Raw genomic sequence first — 14,550 nt, 5'->3', positions numbered from 1 at the left:
TTAGAAAACTGTAAATCCTAGCCAGACACGATCTGTAGCAAGAATTCTTGAGAAAGGGCTGAAAATTGCTTGAACTCTCACACACATTCTTTTGCCAGGGTAAAGGGAAAACAACATGGCTTAAAGCTAGGATGCAAAATTACAGATCAGCCTTACCAAGGAAAGCTTCAATTTGATTTCCAGCATCTTCGAATGGTCTGAAAAAATAGATCCTGTGATGCTTGGGAACAAAGCAATGATGTTTCTCTCTGCTGTTTGCCCAGTTGTACCTGGTTGCACGCTAGTATCGGGCTGAGGAAAATGCCCTTTGCACTCGATGCCTTTGTCCTGATTTCGTATATTTTGCTCTCTTTAACTGGTACACCGGTGTATTTTTTTCAGAATTTATACTTTTTACAGTATTAATTTGTCTTAATACTTAATACAAATTAAAACTTTTTAATTTGAGTTCCCAGGAAGAGAAAATAAGTGCAGTGCATGTATCACTTTAAATGTCTTCATCACTGCTGCCCTCACTCTGTCCTGCGTGCTGTTCATGTACAATTTCATTTGATGGTTGCCTCAGGTACAGGTCTGTGGATTAAGCAGACTCTTATGCAAGACACGTAAGCACCTGGATTTACACTAGTAGGATGTGGCTTTCCTGATCTCAATATTTAAAAGAAGGCACTGGACCTGTTCCTTCAAATGAAGTACTAGCTAGGCTGAGTATGGGGTATGATTTTTTCTGGACTATCGGTAGAGAGGAATGGCTCCTTCAGCCATACTTAATGGCACTCAGTTCAGTTTCTGTTGGGAACTGAATCTCTCTTTCTCTCTCTCTCTCTCTCAATACTTGAGTTCTGGAAGCTTAAGCATATAGGCTGCTGAAGATTGCAACGACTGATTTGATGACATGAACACTTCCAGCTACTGGTAGCTGACTTCTGACATATTGAATGTGCTGTTAGTTGGTTCATTTGCACAGTTAGGATGGGCTGTATCTACTGTCCTTACCTCTTTCATCAGTGCTGCCTGCTTGCTCTGCAAAGCCTTATGTGTGGTGAATGTCTACCACCTTCTCTTCTGATTTCCAGCCTAAAATGTTTAAGATTGCACCAGGCAAGATGTGCCTGTTAATCTGACTCACTCAAGCTCTTTTTCTTATGCTGCAGAATGAGCCTTATCAATTAGTTGCCAGCCACAGTGCATATTAGGAATCTGTCCCCAGTATTTGCAGAGGCAAGGGTACCTTTAAAACTATTAAGGACACATGGGGAGGTTCTCATTTAACTTGGCCATGAGCCTATGTACTGTCCGATTGGTTTTAAGAACACGTGCTTTGAAAGTATGATCCTGGTCCAAAAATGCATATTGGACAGTTCCAGAATATGCCTGGAAGTGTCTTGCAGCCTGGCACTATGTTGCCTATCCTATTGCATCACATGATGCTCTTAGGTTAATGCAGCCTTAAATAGCATGGCTTCTCTTTTGCGGTGCCAAATCTGGGCAAGTCTTTCTCCTATATTAAGAAAATGTGAATGGCTATGGTATGCCATTCAACCATAGTAAGATCTCCTAATCGTACATCACCCCTCAGGAATTTTGTTAGGCAGTTACACGGAAGTTTCACTATCCTGCCAGCTAGCAACAGGCACATCTTGCCTTCCAAGCTGCTTGTGTGCTGAACATTATCAGTCTGAGGTGTAGTGGTCAAGAATAATCTTGCTACAAGTAGTTCCCTAGTACATCAAACTTTATCTTTTTCCTACTCCTGGGTTGTGTTAAAACGTGCTTTGAAAGAGAAGAAAACAAAACAAAAACACTTACTGACAAAAAAAATTCTGCTGCCCTAATCAAGCCTTACAGAATATTAGTTCCCTCAATATGCCTGGTGTGTTCCCTCAGAGGTGATAATCACTGGCATTTACCAAGCAGTTGAACTGCTAAGAGATGCTCTGCTAAACATCTCCAAAAGACTCCTCATAGTTTTACATCTTCCTTCGTCTCCCTATGACAGCATGCAGGCCTATAAATCAGTGAAAATATCAGTTTCTCCTCATGGTTGGGTTAAATATCTGTAGAATATTACTGGCCATTTTAACTGGTCTTTTTAAAACTACCTTTAGCCGATGCTTTTAAGCCCTCCCTGTTTCTCGTGGGGATATATGTAATGCCCCCTGCCCTAATTTTGTTGTAAAAGTCAGCAGCATGTAGGGCTTTCTGCTTTTCCATTGATTAAAGAACCCCTGACATCCTGGTATATCCTTGCACTGGGACCCAGCTCAGCTTTCACTGCTTGAGTTAAGCAGCCCATTCCCAGCTTCGCATCGGTTCAGAAGCTGAGAATGCTAGAAATTTGGCCCTGTCCAAGTAACAAAACTCTGACCAAAACCCGTGCTGACAAAAGTGATTGGGAGCAATCTGCTGCTTCAATTCAAGCTACTCTGATGTATGAACATGTGGGTTGCGTGCGGTATCTCTGACAAGGTGGCCTGGTGTAGGGAGTGACTGACTGAGCATGGCATGACACTGCTGATAACATGTATTGGAACTTGGAGGGTGCGGCAGGTGAGAGATGAAGTCTGACTCTTTAAGGCTGCCCTGGCACTACCCGAAGAAGATTGTAGAAGAAAAGGATGCAGTGTGAGGAGCTGCAGATATTCTTCTACCACTTGTGTGCCTGCCTATTGTTGGGATCCACTGTCTGGAACAACTTTTAAATATACTATCCCTTAGCCCTGCTTTTGGAGGAGTGTGAATGCCTCTGCTAGTAGTAGAAACTCTTAGTGCACCCTGTGCCTTCTACAAGCTGGCTTTGTGCCCTGCTGCCCCCAAGTGAAAGAGGATCGGTGTTGGGAGGGTTTGTCTAGATTCTTTGAAGCACCAATCTGTGAAGGTCCTTTGAGTGAGTTCTGCACAGAAGGGGAGGATTTTCTTTTTCTACTCAAACATACATACAATTCCTCTTCATTTTTGCTTGGATAGGAAAAGTCATCGTCTTTTATGGCATTATGAAATGAACAGCAACATCTAGACCAACCTGGCTTCTGACTCTAAAGCCACACCGTGTTTTGTCCCAAAATCTGGGAGTCAGTTGCTTAAGCAGCAGTTACTTCAAGGTTATTCAAGGTTACTTCTGAGCAGACATGGGGAATTCTGAAATAATGAAATTATTTAAGTCTACCTGAAATAATGAAATTGATCTCCGTGAAATTTTTTTATTGTTTTACAACACTGTGAAGATATCTCCTGAATTATGTACCTCTTAGATCTCACAATGGGATTTCATGTTGTTTTTATTTTTATTTTATCCAGACAGGCTCAAATAGGAGAAAAGTAACTATTTCTGTAGCAGTGTTTGTGTTGCTGGACTTACTAGTTCTTAGGATCCATGGCTTTCCCTCAAAGCTTTTGGCTTTGTGAAGCCAGTCTAATAGAAAGTAAGAAATGATTGATAGAACTGAAGCAACATTCAGTCATTACCTTGTTTCCTTTAGGACATGCTAAAATGAAGTAATCCTATCTAATAAATCTGTAACATAGATTAGTCCATATGTTGCAGTAAAAGAAGGTACTTCAATGTTCAAATTAATCATTAATGAAATCAGTGTTTGGTAGTTTTCCATTAAGTCACTGATTAATGTCTATAGAATAAAAACAAAATGTTCCTAAAAGACTAACTGCTGCCTAATACCAAGATGTGTCTGAAAGAATGAGAAAAATCATTTTTTCTTAAACTAATATTCGATATCTGCAAATTATATCTTCCCCTTTCTCTACCTCAATTTGCTTTTTGTAATGTTGACTACATGCTTTGGACAAGCTAACAAGAATGGAAAAAAAACAGTGGTGTTTTGGGAAGGTGAAGTGGCATGAAAAAACCAAGAATGTAAGGCTTATTTCCATCTTTGTCCCACATAGCCATGTCCTGCTAGTAATACAGTGTTATGAGTGCTTGTGGTGTTGTCTAGCTTATGATTCGTGGTGATGTCTGTATTTTTAAGTGTAGTTTGTGGGGCCCTTTCATCCTTTTCATATGATGACAAAAGTGAGAAACTCCCTCTCAAAAGCAGCGATTCTTACAGAGCTTGAAAATATTATCCAAGATTTCCCTAAAGGGTCAGAAATCTTGTTGGCAGGGAAAAAAGTTAGTTGGGCCTCCTTCCGCTTCTCTGACCTTCTAACAATTACAGTGCAGGACATTTAAACTACATATAATTGTGAAATGTGGATGTGAATAGTGCTAGTACTATGGTAGAACAGTGTTTACGTGGTCCCTTTAGCATTCATTTTCTATAAGATCTTCAGAGTTTTTGTTCTTTAATGGTATAAAAACTACTAATATTTTTCTAACTTCTTTATTATTGCTGGTCATAAAATGATGACTAGGCATTTATTATTGTAAAATAAGCTGGTTTAGAAATTTGCTTTGAATCAAGGCAAGTTTCTTACTGTAATTGACTTACTGTAATTTGAACACTGATGTTTACTTTTAGGAGAATCTGATCTCAATGGAGCAATAACAGAAGCAGGAAAAACCTATGAAGAAATTGCCAGTCTTGTAGCAGAACAGGTAGGAGTATTATGGATGCATTGGCGTAGTGTGTACAAATATATCACCTATTTGGATCACTTCTGACTTTTCTTTTTTTCTTTTCTGTTAAAACATAACTGCTAGTGCTGCAGACCAGTTAAATGAAATTATTATTAATACTTCTAAATGCACTTTCATCATCTTTTCTACTATGTGTCAACTTGGGGGATGTGATGGGAGGGTATTTCTCTTGGGTCAGAAAGATCACATTCTGGATTCTAAAATATTGAAATGATTACTTCCTCTTTAAATGTGTTTGTTTTCTGATGTCAGTGAGCTGTCTTCATTACTGATACAAAAGAATGAGTTTTAATCAAGGATAGGTTTCTACCTTCCCTCTGTATTCCCCAGATGTCTGCAGGATCCAGATCTTGCTGCGTTTCATTGTCTTGACATGCGATTGCCTGCTTCAGTAAAAATCTAGCTTAAGTAAATCCTGACTTGGTGTCAGCATTCAAGTCATAAATTGATGTTTAGCGTATTAAGCTTAAAGTCTCCAAAATGCAGATCCTCTTGATCTCAAGGTTGAGTCTGAAAGTACTTAAAACAGCTTTGCAAGTCAGTGACTAAGGAGATGCACCTGTGCATGTACATATCTGTATATGTAATGAGATTGTTGCTTAATAGTGCTATTGCTAGGACTGGTAACTCTTCTTCAGTGAAAATTTGAGGCAAAACCCCTCACTTCATTAGCTAGTGTTGAGTAAAACAAAGAACAGAAGCATCTGCTCACTGGTGCTCAGTGCCTTCCTCCAAAGAGCTTATATTTTAATAAGGACCTTTTTAAATATGAAAAACTTGCAACAAACAATTAAGATTTTGGTTTGGATTTTTTCTTTTCTTTCCTTCCCCTTTTCCCCCCCTCACCCTTTTTTTGGCATCATAGTTTCTTTTCTGTTAATATGCCACTGATACACTGATACTTTTACTAATGCTTACACTTCATTTATTAGCCGAAGAAAGATCTTCACTTCTTGATGGAAACAAATCATGAATATAAGGGATTTCTTGGTTGCTTCCCTGACATCATAGGAGCTCATAAGGTATGTGAGGGGCCTTTCCTTTTAAGGGTTGGGCAGTAGGAAGGTCCACAGCAACAAAAGTGGTGGTATGGTACACTGCATTTGTGCAGCAGCCTGGCCCCTGCTTCCAGAAACACTGAAAGTTTCACAGAAACTGGCATGCTCAATTTTAAAATAAAAAATACTTAGAGGGGAGGGAAGCCAGAACTTGTCTTGAGATTTGAGAATATCATGACTTTCTGCTATAGTAGAGCTTCATGATTTTCTTCAGGTTAACTTCATGTCCCAATGTGGTGAATAGCAGTAGTGTAAATTTGTAGTATTTGAGTCTTACATGGTAGCTGATACTAAACCATACCAGTACTGTAGGAAAAATTGTGTACGCTTACATGGCTAGCTTGTAGATATGTGATAAATAATCATGCACTGCCTAGAAGTTTCTTTTAATATTAAAAAATAGAGAATAGGGCTAACTCTTTGGGGGGCGGGGGGGGACAACAACAAAAAAACCCACTTTGTCCTCTGTAATATGAAAGCCACCAAATAATAAAACAATAGATTTAGCCATTGTGTCTAGTTTTGGATATTCTGCCATTTTTTTGGTCCTACAGTTTTCCTTAAGTTCATGTCCCTGCTGTAACATATTTCAGGAAACTAAAAATTTTGAAATATTAAACAAGTACACAAGTATTTTTTTTTTACCAGTTGAAGTGTTAAATGTATAAAACAAGAACATACTTCTGAGAGCAACAAAGATAAAAGCATATCAGATTTGTGTATTCTTTCTTCAGGACACTTACAGTCCCTCATCCCACAATCCTTGGGGAAAAATACCATAAAAGGAGAAGAAATGTTTTCAAAACTCAAAACATAAGTCTACTGCCAAGAGACGTGTAAATAGATTCTCTTGAATGTTGTTTGGCACAAATACATTGTGAAGGGGGAGGCATTTCTTTTTTATGCTTGTTGTTTATGTGACACAAGGATTTTCCTGAATCGAAAGTTATAAATTGCAATGAGTTGTAGTCTCTTGGAAAGTAGTGTATGTTGTCTCGTCTTGTATAATGTGCAAATAAGGTTCTAGGCATTTGATAGTTTGAGGCTTTTGGATGTCTGTTGTGTTGGTCAGCTGTATTTTGAAACTTGGTCCTTTTGTCCTTTCTGTCTATATCCTTGTGTATTACTGCCTTTACCAAACTCAATTTCCTAGTGACTCTGTTCATGCCTGTGTTTGAAGTCACTTTTTGCAAGCTGTTAGGACTCTTGAAAGCAATAGAGTGAAATAACAAACTAGGTGAAAATGTGGGAAGGCAGAATCGGTCATTGTGCATGTATATATATGTGTATAGTATGCAAGCTCAAAATGTGGCATCTTAGATGACTATAAAGACCTTTAAGTTGACTACTCTTTTAATCCACTCTTTTAATCTTTCTGCATTTGTTTTCTACAGGGAGCAATAGAAAGAGTGAAGGAAAGTGATAAATTAGTTGCAACCAGTAAAATAACGCCACAAGACAAACAGAACATGGTGAAACGTGTGAGCACCATGGCTTATGCACTACAAGGTAAACCAAATTTTGGGCTAAATGGCATACAACATTGAGAGATGTCCTCGATTTCTGAAGGACATCTCTTAAGTAACAAACTTTGAAAGAGAATCTTTGTTCTAGAGGAATGATAATAAGAGCTAGGCGTGGTTGGTTCTTTTTCTTTGTGACCTGCTTAGATTTTCCTTAAATTGCAGTTATTTTGCCCATTGTTTTCTTTCAAATCTCATATTGCTATTGCAAAAGATACATGTTTTGGAAATGCAATTTAAAAAAAAAAACAAAACCACCCCAGACTGATTCTTTCATTTTGAAGTGATAATGTCTCAAAGAAGCAGCATGGGCCCTGGTGCAGGAAGCAGTTCATCACATGCAGAAGTGTGTTTTCTGACTCATGGTTTAGTCAGACATGATCCAGTTGAGATTCATGTTCTTGTGGATAAGATTTTATTTCCTGGATGTTCTTTGAATGAACTTTTTCCTCTTTAGGTTAGAGATGTTGTAAATATGTGATGTAGCACACCGCACTTGAAAAACCGGGGAAGTGAGGAGTCAGGGCTCAGTCCTGAAGGATATACAAGCCCTTAAGTGCATCCTGTTACTGACTTCAGTGGGACTACTCATTGCTGAGGGAGTTGCATCTTTTTTTAGCTGACTTAAAGCCAAGAGTACTCAGTACTTTACAGGACAAAGTCAGAGCAGCACACAAAATTGATTTTAAAAACAAACAAGAAAACTCCCCACCCCCTCCTTCTTCCTGGTCACAATGATGCAAGAGGACTGTGCTGTATAAATGATAATCATGGAAGAGACCTCTACCTCTAGGATGACTTTTACAATCTAGAATATTTCTTCTCCCTCTATTGGTATCTCAGAATATATTTAACTTTTTATTTCAGCCATAAGCTGTGATCTGACAAGAGATGCAGAAAGTGGTGAAAGGTGTTATGGACTCAGTAATGCTGTTTCTCAGGTTTCCACTGAAACAGCCTCAGTCAAGAATGGGTCAAACACTACTGGCTGTATCTTTTTTTGAGCTAAATATTTACAGCTGTGGCTTACAACTTGATCTCTATACCCTTGGAAATCTGAATGTCCTAGCCAAATTCTGTTGGAAACACTTCAGGAAAGAGCAGTTACCTCAGTAGGAGAAAATTCTGCTTGTATACTTTATCAAATCTTTGTACACCTGAGTATTGTAACAAGAACCTGGCTTTATCCAGAAAGCATCCGTATTTTAGCAGTGAATAATTGACACTCTAGTAATTTTACGAACAGTTCCATCATAACTTGCATGCTGCAGGCAAAACAAGTTGTAGAAGCATGAGAACAGTAACTATGCTGGCAGAGCTGGACACTGAGTTTGTTGCACAGTAACTGATCTGAACTGAGTGAAACTGTTCCTAATTACGAATGCTTCTCTTAAATTATTTGCCTCCTGGGTCTAATTGCAGCTGAGATGAATCACTTCCACAGTAACCGGATTTATGACTACAACAGTGTCATTCGTCTGTATCTGGAGCAGCAGGCACAGTTTTATGAAACGGTAAGGTGTAGTATTTCAGTGCCATTTTTCCTGGCACATACTGTGTTGTTACTTTTTATAAGAAATACTTGCAGTACTTCATCATCTTTTTGTATGAGCATCTCCCAGAGAGCAGATATTTGAAGAACTGTAGATAGAAAAAAATAAAAGAACAAAGAATGAGTTAAAATAATATTTTCCTATAGGTACTATTCATATATACATGACTATGTCATATTAGACCTCTTAGACCTAAAAACCCAGTGTTGAGAAACATTATTGTTGACAGCTTGATTTTGCCTCCGCCCCCAGCGCCAGTACTAAGGTTACAAAGAATTTTAGTTCTGTGATACATAGTAAGACAGGCCTGCTGCACCAAATACAACAAAAACCCATTTGAATGAAACTTCCCTCCCATAGGATGGGAGGATGAAAGGAAGGTTCTGTCATCTAAAGCCTAATGTATACAAGTGTGGGGCAGGGGGGACTGGAGTGGTTTAGGTGACTTATTAAATATGTTAACTCTGAGCACTTGACCTACAACCTTAGTTCTCATTTAAGATTGTTCTTACGCATGTGTTCCTTGTGGCTTTTTAAATGAAACCCGAGAACAAATTTTCGAATGTGATATGCTGGTAAAACATGTGAGTTTGAGCATGCTGGAACCTGACTTCTATCACTTAAAGAAGTAATATAAGCAACTGGTTGCCTTTCACAGCAGTAAAAGGCGTCAGTGGGACTTCAGAGGTATCTTCAATGGAGGAGAACTTCAGGTCCCCAATCAGGTCACCTTGCTCAGTTTCTCCAACACATTTCATGGGGTTAGGCATAGGTTTCTCCTTACCTTCTTTCAGTCTTTTGTCCAGTCTATCCCAGTTCTTCTAGTTGCAGCCTCACCGGTCTCCTTGTACCAATCCTCTCTCCCCCAGTACAGGGACCAGATCCATGTTCACATGTGGGGTGCTGGCTGCTGTGAGAGCTGTGGGGAGAGCACAGGAGCTCTGTTCTGATGTGTGTCCTTCTTTCAGCAAGGAAATGGATTTCATGAAAAATCTGGCTTTGTTCCTGTAGCCCTCCTGCATAGTGCAGTGGTAGATAACCTAATGGGCAGGATGATAGCCCTGCCTACAATACTTTTCTCCAACACAACCTGAGCAGTGAAAGCACAAAATGAACAAGGCAGGAAGTGTATATACAGGAAGAAAAGTCTTTATAATGGAATGCTTTGAGAGTCCTACATACACAAAATCTGCAGTAAAAACTGCAGGTTTTCAGAAAATGAGGGAACAATTTGTTTAATTTCTTAGCCTGCAAATCTTATTTCTGCATACTGTAAAATGACTACATATTTAATATGTTCTGTTTCTTTGTTTCAGATTGCACAGAAGCTGAGGCAGGCACTCAGCCGCTTTCCTGTGATGTAGAGAATAAGGAGTAGTCAACAATAAAGAACAACTCCGAAGTGCTTTTCTGATTTGGGGGCAATGCCAATAAAAACTTGTTAGCCTTTACCAGCCAAAAAACCCCAATAAAAACAAAAATCAGTTGTAGAAAAAGAAGAATTATTTAAAATTTTACTTTATCAGCCTAAATCATAAGATAAGGTTCTCTTATCTTGAATGCTTTCCCATTTGTAACGTTATTTAAATAAAAACAGCTAGATAATGCTGTCACTTTAGGGGTCTAAATTATCAAACTGATAAGTTGTCATGGACTTCGTGCAGACATGTTTCTATCCAAAAACTCTTAATCAACATTATATGGAACCAACATAATCAACATCTTATGTTGATTAAGAGTTTTTGGAAGAACATCAGAGTTACAAATTTATATCTTTTTTTTAAAGTGGGAAAGCAGACAAGCTTGAGAAAATTACTTTAATACTCATTATATTCAATTCAGCTCTCTAGTGATTCAGTATCCAGGAGGAATTATATTCGTGTATGTTTCTGGTACATGTTCATGATAATCTCCTGAATGAAGACTTTGTTTTAAGTTTTGCTTCCCATACGCAGCCATGGCATACTGCTCCCATTATGACTTCTGGTAAATATCATTCATTCTTCCCTTTCTTTTTTTCCTTCTAACTAAATCTTGTACTTGTGGCACACCACCTCAGACCTTATGTCAGGCTCTTTCTTTCTCGCTATGCACTGTATAAAGACAAAGTACAAACAAGGAAAGAGCCATTCAGGAAGGTGTGAAAACCAGTTTTCCATACCAGCACTTTGACACTCCCCCAGTGTTATGCCATAAGGCACTGGTGTTCCTCAGTGCTGTACAGGGCCAGCTTCCCTTTTACCCCTCGGAGAGTTTTAGGTGTTTCAGCAGAGGGGACACTGCCACATCTAACCCAAACTAGTAGAAGTCCCCAAATTCCAACTAAGCTCAGGTCTTCATGTAGTAGTATGGTATGCTGTTGGCTTGGGTTTACCTTTTGTTACCTTCCAATGCAAACTAAAAGGTGACAAAAGTACTGAATAACATCATTAGTGATTACACAAACTCTGTGCTTTGATCATCATCTCTTATGAAAGAGGACACTGGGCCACTTGATACTACTGAAATATCATTTGAGGCCTGGGCTTTTCAAAACAAAAAGCCACCACCAACCCTGTTCACAATGGGCACCAACTACAGTAATTCATTTAATGCCATAAGCAAGCAGGAAAGCCAAAATGCAGTTTTTGCTAAAATGTGCCTAGAACATAAATATTTTAGCAAAAAAAATTTTTTTAAAAGGCATTTTACCAATAAGCCATTCTAAGTGACGGGTACAGTCTGCTGGTTGAATAGTTGCCTTATTCTGTTTTGCATTGGTGTTACTTTTGTGTGCTAGAATGAAAATCTGGGTCTGCCTGAATAACCTGAAACCAAACCAAACAAGACTAAGCCTAAGTCTAGATGCTTTTCAGTGTCACGGGTTTTGTTCACATTTTATAAACCTTGTCTTTTTCTCCTCCCAATTTTAGTTGTTTGCTTCCAAAATTCCATAGCGCAGTGTTGTTTGATACAGCCATTTAAATATGTACAAATTGTAAAGAATGTGTATAAATGTTTTACACCAAATGTAAGATCTGCTTGCATGTAGAAGCAGCTTATATAATAAATTGTTACAATGTGTACAGTAAGTTCTGAAATCACTTTTTCAAGCCAGCATTTTTTTAGCATTTGTATATTCACTTTTTCGTAATGAAATCTCTTTGTAACATACTCTTAATTTGGGAGGGGGAAGGGGGGGGTCTTTTTACCAATCTTTAAATAGCTCCATATGCACTAAAGTTGAAGGTTCTTTATCTTGAATAGATTGTTTTGGAATCTTAAGTGTAAGCTGTGCATTCCCAGTGCAGGGAAGCTATGACAGTAGCAACTGTATCAGAGATGCAACATTTCGGCAAAAAAGAAAAACTGTTTAAAGACTTCTAGTAAAATGAAGTTAAACTGATAATAAATATTTATGTATATCCACAAGGCTATTTTTTATTTTGTTTGAAATCATCACATTGCTTTTTAACAGGGTGATGCAGTATGAGGCAAATCCTCCTTATAGCTTTTCATCAGCTTACAGACACTGGCCAGCTGAGGACTGAGAAAGCATCCATGTGTCTTCTATAAAGCAGGCATCACAACTGAACGGTATAATAGGGCTAGTGACTGCAAACCAGCAAAGGCTATGCATATGTTGTAAGCGTTCATTATTCAGGTCAGTCCAGCTTGTGGTTGATGGAACCCTCCTGACTGCAAATAAGTAGTAGAGCACAGTGCTACTGTGTATTCCTGGCTTTGTGTCAGCATGGTGTTGACCCAGAATAGAAATTAGATTGTCTTTGGTATTTGTTTTTTAAATTAGACATGAATAGTGGCATAGTTAGGTTGACTGAGTTGGGAGCAACAGAAAATCTTCACACTGAAGATGCAGTCATAAAACAAGAGTAACAAGTTAGAGTAAGACTTGAGCAGTGCCCTCCTGAATGTTGTTTGTCATAGCTGAATAATTAATCTCTGGAGTATCAAAAAGCCTTAATACTGTTTCCTGGCTTATGCTTTCCTTCGAGGGTATGGTATAGCCAAACACTGGCGTTATCCCAGTCACTTTGTAGAAGACATCAAATGCCCTAGCTGTTGGGTTTAACTTTTTATTTTAATTGCCTATTCCGTTACTGCTAAAATACTAAATTCATTCTTTAATAATAAAAATGTAGCTATACAAAGGGGAATGCTACCTGTATTTCTCGTCTGCAGTTATTAGACTGCAGCAGTAGACTTTGTTGCAATGTATGGTATGTTTTTGGAAGAGTACTGTATACTGCAATTAGAAAGAGCATTGTTTAATGCTATAATGAGACCTAACTTTGCATGAGTACTGGAATTTTTACATTACTGAGCAATTTGTTTTCTATGACAAAGTACTTGAAGTATTACCATAACATACACTTTATTCTGTAAATTCTGATTAAATAATATACATCAATTTTACTGCTACCAAAATTAGTCTTGTTTAGTGCAGCAGAATAATTCAGACTAACAGCCTTGTAAAAAAAGAGATGCATCTCTTGTGCTGTGGGTTAGTTTGACATACACCAGACACTCTGCCAGTCTGGACTGGCCAGAAGTACTTGGAGCCTCATGGTGTGCAGCCGTCCGCAGGAAGCAGAGCACTCACTACGCAGGCATCCTGCTATTGCTGCTTCTGCCTTAGTGCTTCATGCTGAGATGTCGGAGCATGCACCAGGGGAAGGTGGGGTATGTGGGGGTCTTAAGTCAGTTGTTTTTTCCATCCTATGTTTCTATAACTCTTCTGATAAAATTAACACTAATAACTGCTATAATAAACAAGTATGGAACAGGAGAGGTAACCAGTTGGGCAGAAAAAAACTTTTTTTTTCCCTGTCTAAAGAATCCGTAACACAAACAACCTCATAGAATTTGAAACATACAGACTGGCTGGATCCACCCATCCTGTAGTGTGGCAATATCAGTTATACCCATACTATTTTAAAGGACATCTGAGTCACAAATACATATTTTCTTGGAATCTTAGAAATTCCACAACATGCCAGCGTAGCCCTTTCCAGTAAATCAGCATGTTATTGCTTAAAAAGCTTTCCCTTACACACATCATCACTTCTGTAAATTCTGTGTATATAAAATGCTACCTCTAGCTTGAGTTTTTGTTAACTAGAAGAGTTAACAAACATATCTAATAATTTTTACATATTAGAAGTCTTACCATATACCTTCAGCAAGCTTTTTAACATAAACCATGCTGGATTAATAATTCTTTTCTCATGTTAAAGTGTATCACCTTTCTTCCCTGGGTGTATAAAACTAATCTGTTCTCTTACTCATGCCAGTCCTGTTAATGCATGCCAGAATGAGGATTGTAGTTCTTACCCTTCCAATAGTCACACTGCCAGCTCATCAGTTTATAGTATTAAAGCCCATGTTGCCCTGCTGTGTTTGCTGCCTGGCTGCATAACTTCCATACAGTGGGCAAATACTATACATAGAGCTTTGTGCGTCTATCACAAATGAAATTTAATTCCTAACGACATTTTCAATTTATAATACTCAGTTCTGTCTGTATGTGCAACCCAGACCTAGTTGGAGTCATGCAGGGGGGGTTTTCTGGCTTGTAATAAACTTACATTCCAATTATTGAATAGACTTCTAGTGTAAGTTTTCAACTCATGCCTACCTAGTAGTCATCATATTTAGAATACATTCTCTTGAATTTGTTCTGAGATTTGAATGTGAGAAATTTGTCAAAATTATTTCTAAACCCTTCTCTTTGCATCTCTATATCCCCTGTTTTTAATCAGGCTAATCTTCTAGTCAAATGAGGATATTTGACTATTTGTTTACACAGATTCTTCTCA

General features: G+C 38.3%; 1 protein-coding gene across 3 annotated transcripts in view; it reads left to right on the top strand.

Moving 5' to 3' along the window:
• The window catches only part of SNX9 (sorting nexin 9), a 65,780-nt gene extending 53,647 nt beyond the window's left edge, over positions 1-12,133 (top strand). For all 3 annotated transcript variants that reach the window (XM_072856038.1, XM_072856037.1, XM_072856036.1), the window contains exons 14-18: positions 4,479-4,555; positions 5,530-5,619; positions 7,050-7,164; positions 8,601-8,692; positions 10,048-12,133. In XM_072856038.1, the coding sequence (XP_072712139.1) occupies positions 4,479-4,555; positions 5,530-5,619; positions 7,050-7,164; positions 8,601-8,692; positions 10,048-10,095 (422 nt within the window). In that variant the 3' untranslated portion in view covers positions 10,096-12,133. The remainder of the gene's footprint in view (positions 1-4,478; positions 4,556-5,529; positions 5,620-7,049; positions 7,165-8,600; positions 8,693-10,047) is intronic.
• The last annotated feature ends 2,417 nt before the right edge of the window (positions 12,134-14,550 follow it).

Source organism: Ciconia boyciana, chromosome 3 (genome assembly GCF_034638445.1).
Source record: "Ciconia boyciana chromosome 3, ASM3463844v1, whole genome shotgun sequence".
In the NCBI taxonomy this organism is placed as follows: Eukaryota; Metazoa; Chordata; class Aves; order Ciconiiformes; family Ciconiidae; genus Ciconia; species Ciconia boyciana.
The sequence above is the reverse complement of the archived record's forward strand: the minus strand, read 5'-3'. Positions and strand labels throughout refer to the sequence as shown.